We start from the raw sequence: 20,342 nt of genomic DNA on the forward strand, positions 1-20,342 counted from the left end.
GGGGGCGAGCCCGCCGGCCCTTTCCCACGCCGGCCTCCGGGGCACTCCGGCCGCCCTTCCCGCTGGCCGGTCGGGAGGCGGCCGGCGGGGGTCGGTGGGGACGGCTCCAGCGCTGACAGAGCGTGATCCCCCCGAGCAAGTGTGCCGCGCCGGCTCGCCCTCTCCCCCCTGCCTCCGGTTACATCCCTGGCAGGAGACCGCGATCCTCGGCTTCCCTTTCCAGGGTTATTTTTGGCCGGGGCCGCCGCATGCTGACGGCAGCGGACTGTCGAGCCCCGGGCGCCCTTGCGGGGCGGCAGGCGCCGGCGGGGCCCCGTCGGGAGGGGCAAGCGGTGGCCACCGAGGGGGCTGAGCGACCCCGCCTCCGGCCCCGCGGGGGGCCGGCCGCCGGGGAGCCCGACCCCGCGGCAGAGAAACGCCCGCCCCTCCGCTCCCCCCGCCGCCCGTCGGCCAGGCAGCCTGCGTGAGGGGCTGCCGCTCCCCAGCGGAGCCACAGCCGGGCGGGCGGGCGGCCGCCGCCATGGAGAGGACCCCCATCCCGGTGCTGACGGTGCCGACGGCGCCTTACGAGGACCAGCGGCCGACGGGCGGCGGGGGGCTGCGGCGGCCGACGGGGCTCTTCGAGAGCCAGCGCAACTACCTGCCCAACTTCGTGCAGAGCCTCCTCTCCTCCGTCGACCTCCGCGACCGCCAGGGATGCACCATGGTGGTGGGCAGCGACGGCAGGTACTTCAGCAAGACGGCCATCGAGATCGTCGTCCAGATGGCCGCGGCCAACGGGGTAAGCGGGGCCCCTCGCCCTCCCCTCGGGGCTGCCTTCTGCCTTTCCCGCCGACGGCCGCGGGCCGGGACCCCTCAGCCACCCCTGGGCGGGCGGCCGCCGGTGAGGGAGCGCGGAGCCGTCCCGTAGGAGCGGGGATGGACCTTTTCATGGCATAAGGCGTGTAGCTGTGGGCAGTAAAAGTGAGAGAAACAAATAAAAATGAGACTCAATAAAAATGAGAGAAACTTCGCGTCCTGGTGCATTTTGGTGGTCTGCGCCCCGGTCAGCCCCAGTGCTGGCTCGTACGTCCTTTATGGGCTGTCGCGCTCGGCTTGGGCATGGGTGGCTTTATCTGTGTGTAGCGGAGGTGATCGTGACAACCTCAGGAGACATCAGGCCGCACTGTGCTGTTTCACACCTTATTTTAGACTTGAGGCAGGAACGCGAGCTGAGAAACACGGTTGACTCTGCAGGAGAAATGTGGCAGAATTAAAAATAAGTATGTGGGAAATGAAGGTGTCAGATGTGTGTGTATTGCTTGGGTTCTTTTAAAAATATTCAAGGAAAATGGTATTACTGCAGCGGGAGGAATTTGGCATTTTGATTGCATCTTAAGAAAATAATACTTCTCTACTGTTCACATGTGAACGTATTTTGAAATGCAAGAAGACAACATAGGCAAAAACCTCTGTGATAGGCAGGTTACAGGTTTACTTCTGCAGTTTTGAAAACAGAAGAAAACTCAGGAAGAAAACTGTTGTCTTCTGGTACATACATGCACATTCGTGTGTCGGTGTGTATGTAGGTACAGAAAGCTGGAAATACCAGCAAATGCAGCCCTCCAGTTTCTACTTCAAAACAGAGTTGAAGCTGCTGTCTGTTGTTATGATGGCTAAATTGATTCTCTAGATCTGGCAAAAGAAGTGATACAATTTTATAGTGGTTTTTTTTTTGTAGTAAATTTACTTTTTCTTAATTTTTTGTCAAAAGCTCAATTCTTTAAATGCAGTCCTGTTTTATAACTGGGAGATCTTTCAACTTTGAAACAAATCTCTGCATGTGTCTGAATTTCCCCTGATGAATTTTTGTCACCTACAAGCTATATGGCTTAGCCAGCCTGGTGTAAATAATGGGTGTTTTAAATTTATTCCTAATGTACTTACTCACCATGCTGATACTCTCTAGCAGATGCTGAGTGATACCTGAGATTTCAGAGAGACTGGCTGTGTTATGTGCTAGCTAGCTTTTGCAAACTCACTGTTCACACAGAGACTTAGTAGGGCCCAGGTCTTAGGTGGCCCAGGGTGTGAGGAAGGCTGTCGGGGGGCACACTGGCGAGGATGGGGACACCCGTGAGGGTAGTGTGGTGGTGTTTCATCCACAGCGGTGGGCACAGAGCAGCAGGAGCTGGCTTGTGTGTGGGGTGTTGCGAGGAAGGTAGGAGGGCGCCCAGAGGAGTGCAGCTCCCCAGCCCTTTCCCCTGCGTAGCTCGGTGGAGAAAGCCTTGCTGCTGGAAATTGTACCTCTTTACCCAGCGGGATAAAGCACAGAAAGAGCTAAAGCAAGAGCTGCCCCGCCGAGGCTGAGGTCCTTGCTTGCCCTTGCACACTGGTGAGAGCTACAGAGTGGGTTACAGACACAAGGTGACCACAAGGACCGATGTGTTGTCAAAGACAAGAAGTTCAGGGTGTAGAAGACCAGGGACTTGTCAGCCAGGTTATGCTGTATTCAGGACTCCTTCCTAACTAATTTTTCCTGTCAGCATGCCTCCTTCCTGCTGCTTCTGTCACGTTCCCCATTTTGCTCTGTTTCTCCTGAAGATCAAAACTTTTTGACCTGAGGAGATTGCCAGTTTGACATGTTTCTGGCACCTTCCTGAGGTAGTGCTTCCCCTTTCTTAAGTTACTGCAAGTTTCTTGGAAACACAGTTCCTCCCTAGTGTTTTCTGAAGCCAAACCCCAATCTTTTCTGCTCACAGTTCCCACAAATGTCTGAATTCAAGCATGATAGTCTTAGTAATGATACATCCTCACAAGTTCAGCAGGCCAGCTGATGGGGTGCTACTGTTACCTTATTGTGGCCTTTAAGTACTTAAAGGGGGCCTACAAGAAAGATGGGGACAAACTTTTTAGCAGGGCCTGTTGTGATAGGACAAGTGGTAATGGCTTTGAACTAAAAGAAGGAAGATTTAGACTAGATATAAGGAGGAAATTTTTTACAAACAGGTTGCCGAGAGAGGTCGTAGATGCCCCATCCTTGGAAACATTCAAGGTCAGGTTGGATGGGGCTCTGAGCAACCTGATCCACTTGAAGATGACCCTGCTTATAGCAGTGGGATTGGACTAGATGACCTTTAAAGGTTCCTTCCCACCCAAACTATTCTATGATTCTATACTGAAAAGGCTTCCCATTTCCATGTGCTGGAGCTCCATCCCCTCTCTACTCACCCTCACCCTGCTCACTCTCACTTGTATTTCTCTCAAGCACACTGTAAATGCATAAACCTCACGTTTACTTAGTGAATACTGTTTGTATATTTTATTCTTTGGCTGTTAAAATATATCTGCTGAGAAAATACCTAACCCTCCCTAAAGGTGTTGTTTAGTGCTGCGCTATGTAAGTAGGGGGAGAGGAAGGGAATACTCCTGAGGGCAAAGATCTCTCCCTTTGGATGAGGTTAATGTCATTAGAAGGCATGTAGCCACTATCACAAGGAAAGAAGTGAGTGGCTGTAGGCAGGATCAGATGAAATGTACGGCAGCCTTGAAGTTGCATTCAAAACCTTTAGCCACCCCTGAGTGCCAGGAGAGGGATGCCCACATAGTGCTGATAAACTGAACCTGAATCTCCTTCCTGGAAGACACATACCAAGTCTTATGGTTAATTGTGCCTGCTGAGTACAAAAATAAAAGGGATTTTCTATTATCAACTGTAAATGTATTGCCCTTTAGAGTCGCTAGGTTCCCCTTGTTCTAATTTGGTGACTCACCCCGCATTCCCCCTGTGTTAACAGCCTAGCACAGTTGGCATGGGCCCCAGCACAAGGAATGAGATGAGGCCCCCTGCCTGGTCAGCTGCTGGTGCTAGCCCTGCCGCCTTCTCCTCTTCAGTCCCTCTGGCTACTGCCCTCCAGCTTGGGGTTGCAGGTGCACACTCCACAGCTCTATCTTGCTTGGGCTTCCACTGGCCACAGCTATAGGCTGCTCCATGCTGTGCAACCATCATCAGCACATGCTGCACCAAATCCTTCTGTTCAAAGCTGAAGGTGGCTAGCCAGGGTGGCCCTTTGATGGGTCACGCAGCTGGGGCTGCCGCAAACACACTGGGGTAAGGGACTGCACGTCATGGGAGGCTGGGGGAGCATGGGGAGAGCCAGGCAGAGGTCCTGTACCATTCCGGGTTGCAACAAGCAGTTTTCCCAAGTGGGGTGCTAGGAGAGTATCTGAGGCTCCATTTCCCTTTTCATCCCTGTCCTGTCAGTAGTAGTGTCCTCATACCTTAATGTCTGGAAGAACTGAGATAAAAGGCTCTATTTTTTATAATATGGTCCCACCACAAATTAAATGCAAGTATTCTGTTCGACCCATCAACTGGATGTGGTGTCTCATTTTTGATGCAAAGTTTAGGATACATTTGAATGAGCAGCTGCTATGTGCGGGTCTCAGTGGCAGATCAGAAGCTGATGATCGTACTCTGAATATGGAAAGTCATAGCAAGATCCTTCTATTACTAGCAGAATATTGCTAGTAATGCTGTAGAAGTTTGAGATGGCAAAGGATTTTCCAGTTGTCTTCTTTGTAATACCATGTTGTTTTTATTTTCCATGGACTTCCAGGCAAATCTTGCCCTCCCTCCCTGCACCTCTATGAATGATGTATTTGTTTCTACATTGAACGTGGCACTCAGTCATCTCTAGGATACTGTAGTAAAAGATAGGAAGGCACAGCCCCGTGCTGTCCAGGATGTAATCTGCTTGCTTCATATTCTTTCAAGTTTAATTGACTGAGGCATGTGAGAGATTACTGGGAAAAATAATAAAAAAAAAGCATTAACTGATTCCATGGTAATTAACTGAATCGTCTGAAAATGCACAGCTGCAAAGTGGTAATATTGCATAAAAATGTTCTTGTGAAGTACTTGTTAGGGTGACTATTCTTTCAGCTGTAACAGTTTGCTGAGGATCATGGTGTTTGTTTCTGCTGTTGCTACTAAGAGCAGAGTGACAAAATAGAACGTGGTGTAGGAGCACAGTATTAGAAGAGACATTACATGCCTGTGATCTCGTAGCCATGCAAGTTTTTGAATTCCAAAGATAATCTTTCCATACTGTGAAACTGTCCAAGATTTTCAGAAGGGTATTACTGGAACTTTAATTGTGAGTCAGTACATGGACATTATTTGGTTACTGTTTCAGCCCAGATTGAGAGATGTCTGTAAATCTGAGAGTTCATTACCTAAAATTAATTAAATGTCAGTTTAGTGCTTGGTTCAGAGACAAAATGAACAGCTTCTGGGCCAAGAGAGGAAGAGGTTGTGCATTCTTGCCACCGAAATGAAGAAAGCAGAGGAAGATGGGTAGTGTGTATATGCTTAGAAGGTCTGTACTATTCTCAGGGAGTTCATAAAAGCACTGAAGACCTTCACATAAGGTGAAACTCCTTGCAGTAGTCATCACAAATAAAATATCTGTATATAATTCATGCAATTTCACTTTCAACATCCTTACTTTAGAATACTAAACATTGTATATTTCTGTAGTATAGAAATTAATATAATAAATAATATTTCTAAGTAGTACAGAAATAATAGCCTTTTGACAGATGCTGAAGGCAAAGCAAATTGCTCCTCTTCATATTAATATTGGACATCCAGAAAAATAGGAAAGCTGGTTTGTGCAACATCTATTGAATATGAAAATAATGAAGGTACGGTGAACAGATAGTGCCGGGTAATTTCTGCATTCTGAATAATCTAAGTATTCTACTTACTTTAAAAAAAACAGGTTTGATTTGCATGAAAGTAAAAATCTAAACCTCACTAGTTTAGATTTAGAAGTACAGGCAACGTGCTCATGATAAGCCTGTATGCAACTGCTAATGCATTTATACTTGAGTACCTCAAGATAGATTCACTGTTGTTGTTCTCAAGCCTTTTGCAAAACGTAATTCCTGTCATCTTCCTTGTGCTTACCCATACACAATGCTGTTTTAAGAGCTGGCACCCATTTCTGACAGCTGTATTTGGAAGATTGAGTCATTGCCCTAGCTTTCTACATGCTTCATAGTTTAAAAAAGGGAGAGACAATATTCAAAACAAACATTTTCAGTATTTATTTTCATCATGCTTTTCTTTCCATAATAAAGGTACAGGGACAGACTCTTGTATAGACTGGAAGAAAGTTTTTTAAAGTCTGTTTCCCAATGTTCTGTTTTTTCTAATGTTTTGGTACAACTGGCTATAGGGATTAAGTGACAGCATTAATACAACAGTCTTGGCAAGACATGGCACGTTGTCCAAAAGCTGCTTCATGGACTGAAAAAAAAACCATAAAAGGACACACTGAAATTCAGAACAATTTGAAAAACCCCTCTATTTCTCTCTCAAATTATTTACATATCGCTGGTTTAAATAAAACAGTAAATTATGTGGCTAATGGAAAGTTTTCTTTCTTAAGCTTGATTCTAAAAGTGTGTCAAGGCTTGTGCTGGAGCTCTTGGTGATTTCAGTGCCGCTCCTGATAGATGAAGTTTTACCCTATGCATTTTCTGAGGCAAAAGTATGTCTTTCAGTTGTCAGCCCACAACAACTGGAAATGCTTATGCTTTTTTTTTTTTAAAAAAATCCTTATTCCACAGTGTAGGAATTGTATTTCTGTGGTAACAAATAGGCTAGCATAGAAAGTATTTTTAAATAGCTTAGTATACAAAATGTGAATAAATAAAATACAAATGTAGCATTTGGAGATTTAAAAGCATATTAAAAGATGGGAAGAACATTACATAAATGTGAAGAGGTCTGATCAGTAAGAGAGATACCAATTTTCTTCTGTAATCAGTGAAATAACATTTAATCAACTGTTTCACTTGGCTTGGAGCTAGGAGTGGAGGAAGTATACCTTTATTATTGCTCCTAAGGTCTGTAAATTATTATAAATTGAGAGACTTACAACTACACGTGCTGTAAAGTACTATTTAATTTTATCTTCAGGGAGAAGCAAGAGTGGGAAGGCAGGAGAGACATAGAGTCAGAAAGCGATACAGAATCTTGCAAGTAAATGCTGGCACAGTGCACATTTAATCTGTTCTTAAAGGAAAAGTGTATTCACTGTTATGTTTTGTTTCACAAATAACCAAAGGTATTTACGTTATCGTTGGCATCAGGAAGATGGTGTTGCTCTTAATAATTTGGTTGTAAATTAATGAAACTGTATTGTTAGGCTTAAATAGGAAATAAAATTGTTCAATACCACTGAAGTGAGCAGAAATGAGGTTCAGCTGTGGCCTGTGTGTGTCAACTGTACATACACTCCACCCTCACCAACTGACCATGTCAGTGGAAGCTCTGCTTTAAAATAATCTGTTGAAACATAAAATGTGGGCTCTGCTGATTTGCATTTTTATTCCTGGAAAGGATACTTGTTTTCCGTGGAAAATATTTTCATTACAGTAGGAAAGGGAGGAATCAAGATTTTTTGTTTCTTAACTTTTTCTTTTTTCATTTCCTTCAGAATTGTTTCAACCTGGGAGAAAAAAAGACAGTGAAACAAAACATTTTCCCAATAGTAGCAAGAGCATGTCAAATGAACACTGAAGCTTTTCTGTGACCTGTACTTATAATATTGACAGGTTTCCTGTTTTCTAGCAACAATCCATAGGCTTCAAAATTATCTTCAAAAACTGTGAAAAGAGAACTAGGTAGAAAAACAATCATCCTGTCATCAGACCTTGAGGTAGAAATCTCAGTTAATAGAATGCATTGTTCTATACATTTTTTTAAATTTGAAAGCACATCTTGTAGTTCTCAGTGAAAGAGAAATGGCTAGCTGTAGTTCGTGCTTTCTGAGGGTCAGGAAAAAAAGTGTGCTTACTTTAGAAGTTGGTCATTTTTTTTATTAAAGTAGTTCAGCAACAGGAAAAATCCAGATGTTGGATTTAGCAAATAGGCTAAATAGATCATCTATTATTCCTTTATTTTTCTGAAATTATTTGGAACCTCACTTCTAAACAACAGTTAAGGGCCTCATACAAGCGCTGGACCCAGAAGGTGGTCATCTATTGGTGATCTATTGATTCCGTCATATGAAGGAATGTCTCTTTGTAGAAAGGAGGCATGTAGTGATGCTTCCTCTCCTGTTGCTTTGCCACACAGACAGTAGAGCTATCAAACCTCCCTCAAACTAGAGAAGGGTATCTGAGGTTGAATTCCCAGTCTGCTTTTAGATGGAGAGTGATTCTGCCTCTCCTTCCTTTCGCCCCCTGCCCCCTCTCTCCCTCTGTCTCCTTCCCAGACTGCTAGTCAATAGTGGTGATGGTTTTTTTTGTTTGGTTAGTTCCTTTTTTTTTTTTTTTTTTTTTTACGTAAGGATATTAAAAAGGCTCCCAACTTTGGCATTATCCTTTTAAGCTCTATATGCATCTGCCTCGGTTCTCATCTGTGACGCTAGCCTCCCCTTCTCCTCTCCTTTTTTTTGTGTCTGCCTGTTTCCCAGGAACTGGAACTCTCTTGTATTTCTTTGTAAATACATTTCTGGTTGTCTCCTAGATTATTTATGTTGAGCTGAAACTGTAGGGATGAAGGCAAGGTTTTGAAATTGGAACCTTGCAGTGCAACTGCACATAATACCAAACACATTGAGTCAGTGTTTAATAACACCACCTGAAAGCTTTTTTTACTTTAAGAATGGTGGGAACTTCCCCTGCTTGGCTGTGCCCTGGAAACACACCCTCTTCATCTGAAATAGCCAAGGAGTCACTGAGGGCTGGAGGAGACGCAGTACTTTCTGTAGGGCAGGACATCCAAGGGTGTCTTAGTAACCGAGATGTGACTCACAGAGAGGACAGGTCCTAGTATGTAGTGGTATTTGCGATTGCACTGAAAGGCCGCTCCATGAAAGGCAATTTGCTCACTGTTCTCTTTTTATGCTGCTTAAAGCCCCAATCCTGCAATCTGTATCCACACTGTCAGCCCTAAGCTATATTGATACTTGAGGGGATTTGCTGGTTCATGGAGATACCTAGGAAGGTTTGATAACAGGATCATAGCCCAGTGCTACGCTTGGGAGCTTTGCAGATCCCTGCCATGGCTGTGCTCTTGCTTTACTGTCAGTACATGGGCCACTGGGGTTAAATGTGCCAGGATACAGTATTTATTGTCAGCACTCTAGATTAGCATGCCACCAAGTCGTGCATGTGTACTTGTCTGCAAAAGAATAGGTTCCATACTAGGACTTCACAGTTTCTGTCCTATATCTGTATACCTATGTGTGTGTGCGTGTTTATTAATTTTCAAAAGTTCAGTACCATTCAGAGTACTTTGACTTCCTTTTCCACTTAGATCGGCAGATTGGTTATTGGACAGAATGGTATCTTATCCACACCTGCTGTTTCATGTATCATCCGAAAGATCAAAGCAGCTGGTGGAATTATTCTAACAGCTAGCCACAGTCCTGGGGGACCTGGAGGAGAGTTTGGAGTCAAGTTTGAAGTTGCCAATGGAGGTAGGTTTTTTTTTTTTTTTATAACACATTCCAACATTTCATCTTGGTATGATGAAAATATGCTGGCAAGGATAACTATCTGACTTTAACTATGTGTTTTTCATTTATTCTGTTAAAATTATGAAGAACATATGCATATCTTTTTTTTTTTCAGTAATAGGAGTGTATTTATTTGTATGTTTCTGTACAATAAGCATTAAATATTCACTGAAGTCCTTGTGGTAGCTGTAAGATTTCTATAAACAAGAGATTTGCCATCCCATTTTTATAGTATTAAGTAGTCTGCCAGATCATTCTAACAGTTCTGATCCTTTTATGAAGATGCTTAGGAGGGAGCTCTGTTTTGCTCATATTTCTGTGTTGCTTGTCTTGGCATTTACTTTAAAGCGTGTAATCTCAGAAGTGCTGTAAGCAGTATAACTCATTGTCTTGTATGGAAGAAAGCATTTCTTATGTTTGCCCAGGAAATAACTGCTCTTATCCAGGGAGAGGGTTGTACCATTTTAACCATTTAACTATCCACTATTGCATAGTGGAATTTGTGTGTATAGCTAATGTCTTGTTTTCCAAAATCAGCAAGCTAACGTGTAGTTGTGTTATACATTATGTATGTTTTAAGTTATAGATCTGTGCGCACCCATAAAACATCATGGTGAAAATTCCTGACACCTTGTACGCCTCACATGTGTGGAGTTCTTTCCATCTGAAAAAAACTGAAAGTGCTTTAAAAATGTTTCCTTCTCCATCTTCAAGGTGGGAGAACTTGAGAAGGGGATGCTTCTCTCTTGTCCGTTGTTTAACTCGAAAATGTCCATGGTTAAACCAGTGTGATTTTGCAAACAGAATAGACTTGAATCCCAGAGAGATTAAAGGGACTGTGTAAGGTCAGACAGTGAGAAAGCCAGGGTCACAGCACAAACATACCAGAGCCAAACCATTAGATGCATTAGCACTCTATAAACTTTAAAACACCATGTACACCTAAAATGTGTTTGATAAACGGGTAACGGTGGGGCATTCTTTTAGTGTGCTTTGCCTTTTTAAAGAAAATTCAAAAAAGCTTTAAATATGAAACAGTCCTCAAGCACAGGTCACAAGATTCAATTATTTATGATAATCAGCAGGGACGTAATGAAAAGTAGCTGGTTTAAGTTGCAGCTGAGAAAATGTGGGTTAAGCATTAGGCAAGGCTTTTGAACTAAAAGAGTAGTTAGGCATCATGACAAGCTCCTAGGGAGGGCTATTGTTGCTCTGCATTCTCGCTCAGTCTCTTCTGCAGATCCAGGTCAGGCAGAAGCGGTTTGCGTCTACTGCTGTGGGAGAGAACGCAGAGGGACACTGTGGGATCTCCTTAGCTGGAAATGTCAGTAGACAATATATCCATCTATCAAGGATGATCTGGAACTAATGAAACCTGTCCTCACCCCTCTCATGGGTTTGGATTAGATGAGTTAGAAGTCAATTTCTAAGCTAAATGAAGAGTTAAGTGACTGTTACTTATTGAATTGCCTTAGAGCATCTGGTACACTGCATCTGAGATGGAACATGCTAATTTACATGGCAAAGCTGCACTGAATATAGCAGCATTGCTGTGGAAGTGGGAAGTTAGCACTGAAAAGACAGAGGCTTTGGATCACGAGAGAGCGTGTAAAAGAGAATAAATGAAGTAATTTTTCAGAGTGGAAGTGTGGCTTTAATATAAGCAATGAAGAGTCAGATAAGCCAGAAAAGACTTTTGTTGTAACTGAGACTCAACTCTCACATTACATATGGCATAGCTGATCTGGTAATTTTTGCACCAAGCCTGCAACTTTTAATTGATTGACAGTAAATATTTGAAAATAGAGGCAGTCTTCAGGATTTGGCAATAAAAGTAATGCACAAGTGAGATGTGGTTTGTGTTTCTGAATGACGTACCTGTTCCGAGTCATAATTACTTGTTAAGCAATTAAGGTATTTGGAATTCTAACAAAGATAGATTTCATTAAGCCATTGGAGGAAAACTGCAAGAGAACACCATTGTGAAACTGGTAAGATTTAAGATGATAATTATGTCTAATGAATAATGTGAAACACAAAGCTGTCTCACCTTCACAAGTGTGCATTTGCAGAAAGCCCTATGAAACACCAGAAACTGCTGCTGAAGGACAGTTTCCTTTAATACATATGTTGAGATTCTGTGTAGAGTGAAAAATGGCAGTCTTTGAGCAATAAACCCAAAGAAAGATGGTTGTGTGTTTTTTGCTTCCCTCATCCCCCCTACCCTGGATTATGATTGATTTAAATACTCTGTGGGAATCAACATGTTGCGAGTAAGGCATTGTATTTCCATGTTACATTTTTTCAAAAAATGCTTTAAACCTGTGTTACACTGAAAGACCTTATTTACTATAGTTCTTTGTTTGGGTTTATTCCTTAATAACTCCAATACATTCACAAAAGTGTTGCTATAGCATTCACTTTTTAAGTAGAGAACCTTCATTCTTAAAAAATGAGCCACCACATTCTTTTTTTCTTATAGGGCCTGCTCCAGATATAGTTTCAGATAAAATCTATCAAATCAGCAAAACCTTGGAGGAATATGCCATTTGTCCTGACCTCAGAGTTGATTTATCACGCCTAGGAAGACAAGAATTTGATCTGGAGAACAAATTCAAACCTTTCCGAGGTATCAATGTATGCTTTTATGCATGCTACATCCATTGATTTTATATATTAGAATTGCTGCAGAATGATAATGGGTAAACATTTAAAGAGAACTTTAATTCTTCAAAACACCTTCAAAACACCGCGAAGCTGGTGAAGGGTCTTGAGCACAAGTCTTATGAGGAGCGGCTGAGGGAAATGAGGTTGTTCAGCCTGGAGAAAAGGAGGCTGAGGGGAGACTTTATTGCTCTCTACAACCACCTGAAAGGAGGTTGTAGTGAGGTGGGGGTCAGTCCCTTCTCTCAGGTAGCAAGTGATAGGGTAAGGGGAAATGGCCTCAAGTTGCACCAGGGGAGGTTTAGATAGGATATAAGGGAAAATATCTTCACCCAGAGGGTTGTCAAGTATTGGAAGAGGCTGCCCAGGGAAGTGGTTGAGTCACCATCCTGGGAAGTATTTAAAAGACGTGTAGATGTGGTGCTTAGGGACATGGTTTAGTGGTGGACTTGGCAGTGTTAGGTTAACAGTTGGAATTAATGATATTAAAGGTGCTTTCCAACCTAAATGATTCTATGATTCTATGACTCAAAATATTAGGCAGTATAGGCAAGTGTTGTGTTTGTTTTGCACATGAGGAAGCTAAGTTGCAGACTTTTAAGTGCATCAGGCCTCATCATTTAGCCAAATACCTTTGCCAAATATATATACTTAGGTAGCATATATACCAAACACGAACATTTTTGGACTAGGAGTGGTTTGCTCATGTAAGTCTAATTGACAAAAGAGTTTGAGAGACTCTCAGTTTAATCATTTTTTGCTCACACTTTCTGAAAAGTTGTGGCGTGTGTGAGGCACTATACATCCAGTGACTCCAAATATAAAGAGAGTGCTTAAGCATATGTTTAATTTTAAGCATGTGAATACTTCTATGCTTACACTTGATTGAAAATGAGCTAACACAACCATTTTGTCCTGAAGGAGTCAAAAGCAAAGGAAGGGGTCCAGACCATATTTCAAATACTGTAAAACTCTGTGTGGCCTCAAGAACTGTTCCTCATTCCTGATGTCATAAAATGAAAGTCAATTTATTTTCCACCAAAACATTATTTCCACCAAAGCAGTTTTTTAGATTGCAAAGAACATGTTTGGCTTTTTAGGCAAACAAAAAGCAAAGACAATTCAGCTGCAGCACCACTCTGGAATCATATGATTGCCACAGATTTAAACTTTGCTTTTTCAACTTTTTAATCTCTCCAAATTTTATTTTTCTGAATGAAAATGAGACACATCCCACCCAACATGTAGTATGAAAATAGATTTAAAATAACTTCAACTTGCTTGAATGTTTTTCTAAGGAAAAATAATTTCACAGTCATGTCTTCCCAGAATACATATTCTGGGAGAGCAGAACTCCCCGGGATCCCTACTGAAGCCATGAAATTGGCTTACAAGTGCACGAATAAGTGTAGTTACACAAGTCTGAGTGCAGAATGAAAGCACATAAAGAATGAAAATAATTTGAAAAATATTTTAAGACATTACCTGATGTATTTAAAACTTCTGCTTTTTCAGTTGTATGAACTAACTGCTGTGGATAAAGGCTGCAGAGGCATTGAAGCAACTGAGAGTTAACCCAGTTGGGTTTGACAGGAGCTAAAATAATTTTTAGACTTTAATCCTACATGCACTTTATCTTAACATGTCTGAGGATCTCTACTGAAGTTGAGGCATTTGTTGATTTGTGTAAAGCCTAGAGCCTACGTAAACATTGTTAGGAGCAGGGCATAGAAAATTGGCAGTAATGTAATTTTAGTGAATCCTTGAGAGTTTCAACATGTACCATAGAATTAACTTATTTTCAAATAGGTTTTACAGGTTTTTTTCAGCCCTGAGAACCTTTCTTTTGTTTCTTCATTCAAGTGTCTTTTCACAGTCTTGTCTAAGTGTTACTCTCAGGCTCAAAAAATGTCTGTGTCATTTTCATGTTATCCTAAAGAAGAGCATTAGGGTGAGGTCAGTGTGTCTGAGGAAACCTGGCTGATATTCTAAGTAATAATTTCACTTGTAACTAAAATATTTCAAGATACTCATTTAACCAGATAAAAAGACATTTGTATAACATATGCTTTTTAATTTAATCAGGAAAAGTAGTACGTTCCAAGATGACTGAGAAGCATGGCTTTTGACAGTTGTTTGGTAGCTGCTTTCATTATGACACACTTACTTCCATTAATTCATTTTAGTTTAATGTTTTATATCCAAAAGACCTAAAAAAATATAGTTCTCTGCGTTTATGAATTTAGAATTCAAATCAGCAAGACCTTAGCAAAAACCAGATGTTGTATCTGAGCCTAACTTCCCTAAATCAGTGAGATATAAAATGCAAGAGTATTGTGGTAGATTGACAACAAACTGGAGGCAGATATTCCAGGTGCCCAAACCAAGAAGAACAGGCTGTATGTCTCTCCTGATGGAATGATGCAGATAGATACTGCTGTCAGATGGAATAATAGAACGTGTGGCTTCAACTCATCACGGACGTTTTCCATCCTCTGAGAAGAAACCTGTTTAGCTTGAAAAGTTGTTGAGTGATTTAGTGAATGATAAATAGAGTTCTTTAATATATTGTACTATCATGGATGTTTTCAGTGAAATAGGAATTGTCAACTTACGTTATCTCTACAGCCCTTTAGTAGGCTGATCTTTGCAAGGCTTAAAGCTTGATGGTAGCCACACTGAAATCAGTGGAGGTCTTTGACTTTGCCTCTATGGGCTTCAGAGCAAATCCATGTTATGTGGGGTTTGCACACTGATTTTAGTTGATGTGCATGGCTGGTGGAAGTGTGCTGGAAGAGATATTTTTCCATGTGTGTGAACTGTAGTGATTTTTTCCTAACCTTTTTTTTTCTAGTGGAAATTGTGGATTCTGTGGATATCTACCTCAATCTCCTTCGAAGTATCTTTGACTTCAATGCGATCAGAAATTTGCTGACTGGACCCAACCAGATTAAAATAAGGATTGATGCCATGAATGGAGGTATGAACTTAAGCTAATATCAGGAATAAATTGTAGGTACACTGCAGTAGTTCCCCAATAAAGATACAGCATATAAAAGTCAGACTTTTAAGTAAGGGCAAGGGTGATAAGAAAAGATTTGAATATTATACTAGTAACAAAGGCAATCTTAACAATGGGTTAGGTCCCTTGTTAGGCAAAGAGCCTTATCTTTCTTGATTAAGAAGTGAAGGCATATGTGTCCAATAAACGTTCTCTTTCTGCATTTGGAAGCATGCAGAATGAGGTAATCTTGCTGTAAGAGGGTGATGAATTATGTTGCAGTAACCAAGGAGTTTTCAAAAAAGTCTCTACTAAGAGTAAATTCTAAATGGTATAAAATTAGTTAAGTCTGAATAGATTGCACCCAAGAGTCCTTAAAGAGTTGGCGGAGACCTCTGTCTCACTAACGTTGACTGTTAAAAAATTTCAGTGGGCAAGGGGACAAGATGAAAGAAAATGACACAGAAGACAGCAAGGGGACCAGTTTTGTGCCAATATTAAAAATTATAAGCTGTGTCACTTGGGGAAACATAAATCAGTATGAGATCTATCTTAGGCTACGTCATGAAAAAATAACTGAAGATTTCTACAGATAATGATGTTCAACATCATCTTATGGAAAACAAATTCCATCAAACAAATCAGGTTTCATTCTTTAATGGGATTACAAAAACAGATTGATAAAGGGAGATGGATAGACTTACAAATCTTTTGTAAAGCATTCTATCTAGTACAGTGTGAAAGTCACTGTTCAAAAGATCACAGCGGGCATACGGTCAGTGTGAATACCCAGTTCACAGGCTGTGGCAAAAGATTACAGTGGGCATACAGTCAAGTGTGAACACCCGGTTTTGCTAGGCTGTGGCAAAAGGGAAGATGATGTTCTTGAACAATGCAGAGGGAGCAATGAGGAAGGCACTGCCTCCTGCCATGTACAGTACTGGGGAGAACGTTACTCAAACAGTGTGTAGAATTCTGATGTGCACATCTACGACTGGGTGTTGAAAAATTTTACACGTTGAAAAGATGCATGGTCTGGCTCAGGGTTAGAAAAACTGGTGCATCACAAAAAGTTTAAAGGACTGAGTTTGTTTTACTTTATTTACAAAGTGGTAGAGAATTGCCTTTATGACTTTGTATCTTGGTGGAGAAATAGGCATATAGTAATACATAGTATACGTACACTAAGTGTATATAAGAGTATTTATTTATGCAACTGAGAAAGTTTTGTTTGTTCTTTTTTTCTGAATAAAAATTATTTCTCAGTCTTCTATACTCAAAAATACCAAAAAGAATCAATAGCGAGAAGTTGAGGCCAGACAAATTTAAATTGAAATGTAGCTCACGTGTTTATGGGTAACAGTGAATAACTGCTGGAACAGTCTACCAAAGACATTCGGAGTTTGTCCTTCTCTTGGTGGCATCAGATCAAAAGACTTTCTGGATGAGATGCATTAGCCAAAAGTGAGTCAGCAGCCACAATATAGTGAACATTAGAGAGGACCACATGTGAACATGGACAGGCTGTCATCCGAAGTTTTAGCTCTGCAACTCTGGAATACGCTTTAATCCCTGTAGACATTGATAGTTTAACATTGGCACAGAAAAGAGTAATTTGTCAGGTATCTACTCTTGATAAGAACCTGAATCATTGTTTACTGTGCATTTTGCAGAATTAGCATCTAAATTTTCTTGAACACAGGTTTCTCACATAGTTTTAGCTCGGGTTACAGTTGCTCCAGTTAGCAAGATTTGGGAGCAAGGTAGGAGAAAGAGAGAGCATGAGAAACTGAGAATCACTCATGAATTTTTTACCTCTGAGTGACCTGTTCACACCTGCCTCAGGGATGCAGAGCTCAGTCCGTTGTGAGTGTCCGCTCAGCCTCCCAATGCACAAGTGTAGATTTCATACACAACAAACACTGCGGTTTCTCCATAGAAGCAAAAGATTTGATTGCAGGGTTGAACAATGTTCTGGACAGTTTGATAATGACTGCATTTCAAGGTGCATATGTATTCAGGATCCTTTTATTTCTGGACTGAAATTATAGAAATTTGCTATTAATACTTAGAAAACATTCCTTATAGTTGTTTAAAATGAAAATTCATTGGTTAAATGATAGAACTATCTACACTTTCACTCAGTGGTTGAAATTAGGATGGGAAATTCCTATTATGACAGAAAGAAAAGGCCCAAGACATTAATGTGGAATTTTAGGTGAAATAAAATGCTGCTCCAAGATGAATCTGGACACCCCACAGCATTGCATATAATAATTGTGACATACGTAGTAGCATGATCTGGGGTCTTACTTGGCCATATCTTCAACAAAATAAAGAAGTTATTTTGGAGTTAGTTTTTGAGAAAGTTTTTATCTCTTATCTACATGGTAGTAACTAAGATGTGGTAAAGTTCTTTGGCGGACAAACCTGTTATAATTTTAATATGAATTGGAATGTTGAGGTAAGTTTAATTTCCCATGCATTCCCCTACTGTTTACTTTCCTTGCTATTATGTGTTAAACTGTTGTTTGCATTCCAGAACACATAGAATAGCATCTGATTTTTATTATAGTGAGGAAAAACCCTCTATGTGCATGGTAGTCTCTTAACTTAATAATGGGTAAATAAAATCTGCATCTTTCACCATTCAGCAATTATTTTTTTAGTTCCACTAGTAGGGAACTGTGTTTTAGTGTTGAATTGGCAATTTATTGCTTAGCAGGGGACAATCACATACTCCTCTGTGAAGTAATAGTTTGGATTTTTTTGCTAGGACAGACGTATAGAATTGTCGAGAGTATGTTTTGTATCAAGTCTTCATGGTGCTGTGAAAAATTTGAATGTCAAGCATAGGCTTTTGTGATTGCATGGCAGATTTCTGTTTTTGCAGTTATGGGACCTTATGTGAGAAGAATCCTGTGTGATGAATTGGGAGCTCCTGCAAATTCTGCCATAAACTGTATTCCTCTGGAGGATTTTGGTGGACAGCCTCCTGATCCCAATTTAACATATGCAACTGCCTTGCTGGAGGCTATGAGAGGCGGAGAGTATGGATTTGGAGCTGCTTTTGATGCTGACGGAGTAAGTATTTTGATCTGTCTGGAGGTTTCACCATAGTTGTTGTTCTGTCTGGGGTCAGATATGGGACATGTAAGTATAATTTATTTGCTTTTCATTCAGTGAGCCCTCAAAGCAGAAAGGATATTACTTTCAGGTACAGATGACAGCATTTGCAACCCATAAATCAGACACATATGTTGCAATTTGTCTCTGCAGATGACTGCAAATCGAGCAGGATTTGGATCCAGAATGAGAATTCTTTAAATATTAGGGTGTTTTTATCTTGTACTGGTGTAACACTCTTATTCCCTCGATAGGAAGAGACAGCATATGTAGATGAAATGGACTTGTCACAGTAAGTAGTAACTAAGTTAAGTCCTTGTTGGTTAACATTGTAAACTGAGGGATTTTTTAGCTAAATAAAGCACTGGATCATAATTTCTGTTTGTTTAAATTTTTTTTAATGTCATATTATCAACATTACAAACAGCAAAGTATTACAGAAACAGCTTTCTGTCCTGACAGGGTGGGAGAAAGATGAAAAGGTTCTGAAGAAGTTTTCTGATGTCCGTAAACGTAAAACACCCTCCTACTCACTGCATAGTGTGTGTCACAGGCAAAAAGATTCTCCTACACAAGCATTCCCTGGCACAAACGGACTTACTGAAGTAGCATGTAGGAGGCTGAAGCTGCTATGGACTGATCTGGAACTGCGATTTGCAAGGCTGGAGGGAGTGATGGTGTGACAGTGAGATTATAAGCCTGCCAGGATGATGCCAATAAATTATTCTGCCTGAAGAGGGATGCCCAAAGCCTGTTCTTTCCCTCCCTCCATCTACAGTGGATCTAATAAAAGAAATTATCAAAACATAGGATTTAAGATGTTTTTTTGAATTTTTTGTCTTCTCCAGGACCGCTACATGATCCTTGGCCAAAATGGTTTCTTTGTTAACGCGTCAGATTCATTGGCTATAATTGCTGCCAATCTGTCTTGCATTCCATACTTCTGTCAGATGGGTGTCCGAGGATTTGGTAGGAGCATGCCTACCAGCACAGCCCTTGACAAGTAAGATTAAACATTTATTTGTATCACCTTGGTCATTACATTACTTATTTCCCTGTTTTGTACTCCTTAGCAGTTCCAAAATTGTGAAATCTTTTAATAAGAGCTTCTAATTTTCACAATCTTTATATGCTTCATTGTTTTAACTAGTTTCAATGATATTTTGATCTTATCTAGACTGATTTTACCAACCTTTACTTGGATGAAAATAGTTTAAGTCAGCCTAGAAAAGAAATAAATAGGTTTAATCTTTTTAAGAGTACAAACACTTGACTGGTAATTCCTTTTCAAAATAACTTCACTCTTTTTCTTAGTAAATAATGGTTTACAGCCTAATCTAGCAGCCCTTCTTGTAAAAGTCACGGAAGTTTAAAACAGATAAAGCACTAATTCAGTACTAAACAGGCATTAAAAAAAATCCAAACAAATCCCCCCTCTTATTTTAAGCACTTGAAGTATATAATCTGTTATGACAGAAAATGTCCCAGAAGGAACTGCAAGAAGTCATGAAATCCATTCTCAGTTCCAAGGCAGGTTAAAACTATACCTAAGCTATTTCTGACAAGTCAAATCTGCTCTTAAAAGATTTGCTGAATGTGCATCCTGTGTTAGCAGCTGAATTTTGACCAAGTCTCAGCCAGGCCTACCTAAGTGTTCTGTAAATATCAGCATAAAGGGATTAAACCAAATGTTATTGTGTTATATATTCTGTGTGGAAAGAGCATTCCCTCAGATGACTGTGTTTCAGTGTTGATCTGATTGCATAGCTTTACTAAAACAGGAATGATCTGCTGCCCCTATTAAATGTGTCTGATCAGGAAACAGTAATTTTAAAGTGAAATGTTGCTTGTATGAAAAGATTGATTGCTCTTTGAAAAGCAAGGATATTAGTGTGCTTCCCTATTCAGGAAATTTATAAAAGTTACTAAATTCAGAGCTAGCAGCTTCCTCTAATGATGGACAGTGGGAAATATTCCTTACTTGTAGGTGCTTGTTCTAGTTTAAGGAAATACGGTTAGGTAAGGGTTTGCTG

The 20,342-nt window shown here is 40.7% G+C and overlaps 1 protein-coding gene across 1 annotated transcript in view; it reads left to right on the forward strand.

Annotated features, from left to right (window-relative positions):
* The first annotated feature begins 447 nt into the window (after positions 1 to 447).
* The window catches only part of PGM5 (phosphoglucomutase 5), a 73,569-nt gene continuing 53,674 nt past the window's right edge, over positions 448 to 20,342 (forward strand). Inside the window, exons 1-6 of the mRNA XM_074165765.1 lie at positions 448 to 781; positions 9,317 to 9,479; positions 12,001 to 12,147; positions 15,037 to 15,162; positions 18,077 to 18,267; positions 19,158 to 19,312. Coding sequence (XP_074021866.1) covers positions 521 to 781; positions 9,317 to 9,479; positions 12,001 to 12,147; positions 15,037 to 15,162; positions 18,077 to 18,267; positions 19,158 to 19,312 — 1,043 coding nt within the window. The 5' untranslated portion in view covers positions 448 to 520. The remainder of the gene's footprint in view (positions 782 to 9,316; positions 9,480 to 12,000; positions 12,148 to 15,036; positions 15,163 to 18,076; positions 18,268 to 19,157; positions 19,313 to 20,342) is intronic.

This window comes from Numenius arquata, chromosome Z, assembly GCF_964106895.1.
Source record: "Numenius arquata chromosome Z, bNumArq3.hap1.1, whole genome shotgun sequence".
Classification (NCBI taxonomy): Eukaryota; Metazoa; Chordata; class Aves; order Charadriiformes; family Scolopacidae; genus Numenius; species Numenius arquata.